At 41.3% G+C, this 4173-nt stretch overlaps 1 protein-coding gene across 1 annotated transcript; it reads right to left on the reverse strand.

Moving 5' to 3' along the window:
• Positions 1-1118: 1118 nt before the first annotated feature.
• On the reverse strand, positions 1119-2782 carry LOC115796913 (tripartite motif-containing protein 16-like). The gene has a single exon (XM_030753395.1). The coding sequence runs from the start codon at positions 2658-2660 to the stop codon at positions 1515-1517; it is 1146 nt and encodes a 381-aa protein (XP_030609255.1). The 5' UTR covers positions 2661-2782; the 3' UTR covers positions 1119-1514.
• Positions 2783-4173: the final 1391 nt, after the last annotated feature.

Here is a 4173-nt window from a genome sequence, read left to right on the forward strand (position 1 = left end):
TATATGTGGTGTTTGTTTTTAACATGTTTTGTCTTAGTCTTTTAATCATGTCTGTATTGTTATAAACCGACTCACTGTACTGCACAACAAATTTACCTCTCGGGTACAAATAAAGTAACTTGAACTTGAACTTGAAATTGCAAACAGAAGGACGTGGGAATCAAAACATAACATAACTATACATGACTTAAGCTACAAATGAGAAAAAAAACCCAAAAAAGACCAAAGCCCAACGCAAAAAAACAGAAATTGAAACAAGAAGTGCAAAAAGGGAAAATCAAACTCAAATTAAAGTCCAACAAACAAACACTGGGTCAATAGACCGAGGATCATGACAAAATCATCAAGTGTGATCAACTTTTTTTTCTAAAAAAATGACATTAAATGACATCACTCTAGATACAATCACCGACTTTTAGTGTAAGCATCTTGTGTGAACCTTTATATCTGTTACTGCTGGTACACTGGAATTTCCCCTTTGCAGTACAATAAAAGCTATGTCATGGAACGGCTGTGTGGCAGGCAGGAAGTGGACCCCAATGCAGAATATGGGAGACGAGGTAAGACGATATTTAACCTTTATTACTTGAGTGCAGAACAGAAACAGGAGCAAATGCAGCAAAACAGGAAGATAATCCAGAACTGAAATCCAAGAACTACAGAGGGACACAGTAGGTGAGAAAATGACGATGACACAACAACAAGCAGAGAAACACAGGATAACGAGGGGAGTGGGAACAGCTGGGAAACACAGGAAATACCAATCACAATGACAAGACCAAGGGAAGCAAACCTGAACATGACAGATGGAGACCAAATGACTATCAAAATAAAACAGGAAGTCAAACGGGGGAACAAGAATGCAGACCTGACACATGGAACACAAGGAACTAGAAATAACAAATTGAGGACAAATACAAAAGATAAAAAACACCGGGCCACTGGCCCAGGACCATGGCAGGCTATTTCTATTCTATCAGAAAATTGTCCATTAAAATCTCAAACAGCTCAAAGATTCAAATTTTTGTTCCATTTTCAAAGTTCAAACATCAAAGACATTAAGTTTATGGTCATATATGATCAAGAAAATCAACAATCTTCATTTCAGAAACGTGGAAGGAGCTTTAAATACAACTAAAATAATGATAAAACAATCAATTCTCTAACCACTGACTAACTGATGAATCACTGCAGCTCCAATGGATTCTTTGCATTTGACAACCCACTACAGCAACTACAGAATAAAACCACTAACCAGACTGATTCAAGACTGAAAACATGCTGAATATGAAGAGCAGTATAATTTAAACTCACATGATTATCAGCCATAAGAACAGATCCAGATTTATATTGATGTAAGGTATATAAATGTAAGTACAGTTTGAATCAGTGCAATATTATTTTCAGACATCAATGGACCACTGAACTTCTCAGCTTCTAAAATGTAAAGCCTCATTTAGAAACTACACAAGTACATATAATGGTCAGGATCAACATGAACCTATCTTCTCTGTCTATCTGACTTTAATCAACTCTGCAGTGGCTCCATCAGAGTGAAAAACATAAAGTCCAGCATAGAGCGGCTGAGTGAATGTGGTCTGGACTCTGTGGAGGAGAGTCATGGTTTCAGAGACGCTGTAGAAAGACAGAATACCTGCTCTGTGATCCAGGTACACTCCTACTCTGGAGGACCGAGGACCTGAGAGGTCAGTATGGACTTTGTTGTGCCGAAATGAACAATTGTTTGTGTTACAACATAATGACCAAGATTTGTCATTCCATCCAAAAAAACATTCACCTGCAATCCCTGCTCTACTGATATTCTTGTATGTGACTGCCACAAAAATTGCTTCCCCTCTCCACTCCACCTCCCAGTAACAACGTCCAGTCAGACTCTCTCTACTCAGGACTTGCCAATAAAAAGTGAATCTGTCTGGATGATCAGAATAAGACTGTTGTTGTTTCATAAATGTTACTTTTCTGTTCCCCTCAGATAATAACAGATGTGTGTTTGCTGTGTTTGGATCCAGTGTGATTTCATGTGAATATTTTAAGAATCCAGCTCTGGTCTTTGGCTCTGATGGTGACAGTAAAACATCCTCTTCAGTGACTCTCAGTGAGATGTTTGTCCATTCCTCTCTCAGGATGTCCTGAAGTATATCTCTGGTCTCTGACACAGCTGCTGTCACATCCTCAAAGTACCTCAGAGGACCAATATTGATGCTGGATGAGTGTGTAGACTCACTGAGTGCTGACAGTGAGGGGTAGTTGTGTAGAAACTGGTTGTGATCCTCTGTGTGTGAGAGCTGCTCCAGCTCGGCGTCTTTCCTCTTCAGCTCAGCGATCTCCTGCTCCAGCTTCTCCTGAAGCTCTTTGACTCGACTCACTTCAGTTTCCTGCTGGGATCTGACCTGCTGCTTCACATCAGAGCTTCTTTTCTGGATCAGACGGATCAGCTCAGTGAACATCTTCTCACTGTCCTCCACTGCTTTATCAGCAGAGCCATTGATGGCCTCCACCTCCTGTTGAAGGAGCTTCACATCTTTCTCTCGGTCCTGGATTCTCTGCTGGATGTTTAGTCGTCTCACCTCGAGCTCCTTCTGCTTCTCAGTCCTTTCTGCTGCAGCTGGGACTGTTTCATGGCCTTGACGTTCGTCCATTGCACAGAGATAACAGATACTCTGCTGAAAAGTCTGACAGAAAATGACCACCGGCCACCAGCTTCTGTTTCTTTAATCGAGCTGCATCATAGTGAGGTTGGAGGTGTTTCTCACAGTAAGAGGCCAGGCAAGCTAAACAGGACTTGATAGCTTTCAGTTTCCTCAAATTGCAGACATCACAGGCCACATCTTCCGGTCCAGCATAGCAGTGATCAGCTGGAGCAGCTTGGAGTCCAGTCTTTTTCAGCTCCTCCACCAACTCAGCTAAAATGATGTTTTTCTCCAGGACAGGCCTCGGTGTGAAAGTTTACTTGCACTGTGGGCAGCTGTGGATTCCCTTCCTGTACTCTTCATCAGTGTTTAAATGCAGTTCATGCAGTAGCTGTGTCCACAGGTAATAGCCACCAGATCCTTTAGTGGATCCAAACAGATCGAAAAAAAGAATTTTTTTTTCCTTTATACATTGCTTCTCTTCTCAGGAGCAGCGAATGTCTGAAAAGTCTCACTTCTTCCACAGATAATAAAAGCAACACAGTTGCAGCCAAACCAGATTCTTTTCTCTCATTAGCATATTGGCTTGTTGTGATTATATTTGTTCACTCTCTCACTTTTCATTTGCAGTCCTCCCACCAGTCCCTGAGCTGAATCTGCAGAGGCACCAGGAAATAGTGATTGTACTGGTAGAACTGGATTCTGTTTCTGAGATAAAGGGCAGAGCGTCAGTAGTTAATTCATTACAATGAAGGGAGCATTCTTGGTCAACATTAAAGTCTTCCTTTTCCTCATTGCGCAATCAAGGTCACTAAATTAAGTAAAAAAAACCTGAGCTGAAGCTGCCCCTAATAGAAAAATCCATGAATCCCAGGGAAACACCCAGGGAAGCTGGCAGTTGTACACATGTACACGTTGTACACAGTCTAACATGATCCAAAACCCAAAGAAAACACATATACTAGGACACGCTTAAAGCTGTAGCACTATTTGTTTAAGTGGCGGAGCCACTTTCTTTCCTGCGGGACAGTTGCCCACTCTCTATATACATTTGATGCCATCTCACTGCCTCACTCATTCTCACTGAATTTTTTACTTTTCACAAAGTTGAAGTCAGAATTATAGATATCTGACAGCTCAGGTGGTGCTTTATGACAAACTATTCCACCTGAAATCTGTGTTACTGTGATTTCTACAGCGTGCAAAACAACAAAACATGATGTACAGTCAGCTCTTCACCCGTCCACATGTTGAAGTAGCACATTAACTGCGTGAGTAAATGCGCATATAGCAATTTTTTCTGTAGGCTGTGTAATGCTAGGTATTTATTTCAGGTACAAACGCCAGAGGTCTCTTAATTTTGAAACTTTAAAAAAGATTGACTGAATGGACGCCTACTGCAGCATCAGCAAATGCCACAATCCAGAAGTGACAGACCACTGGCCACTTTTACAGAGCAATGTGCAGAATCAGAATCAGAATCAGAAGGTTTTTATTGCCATATGGGTGAACAGGTTCACAG

The sequence above is a fragment of the Archocentrus centrarchus genome, chromosome 18 (genome assembly GCF_007364275.1).
Source record: "Archocentrus centrarchus isolate MPI-CPG fArcCen1 chromosome 18, fArcCen1, whole genome shotgun sequence".
Classification (NCBI taxonomy): Eukaryota; Metazoa; Chordata; class Actinopteri; order Cichliformes; family Cichlidae; genus Archocentrus; species Archocentrus centrarchus.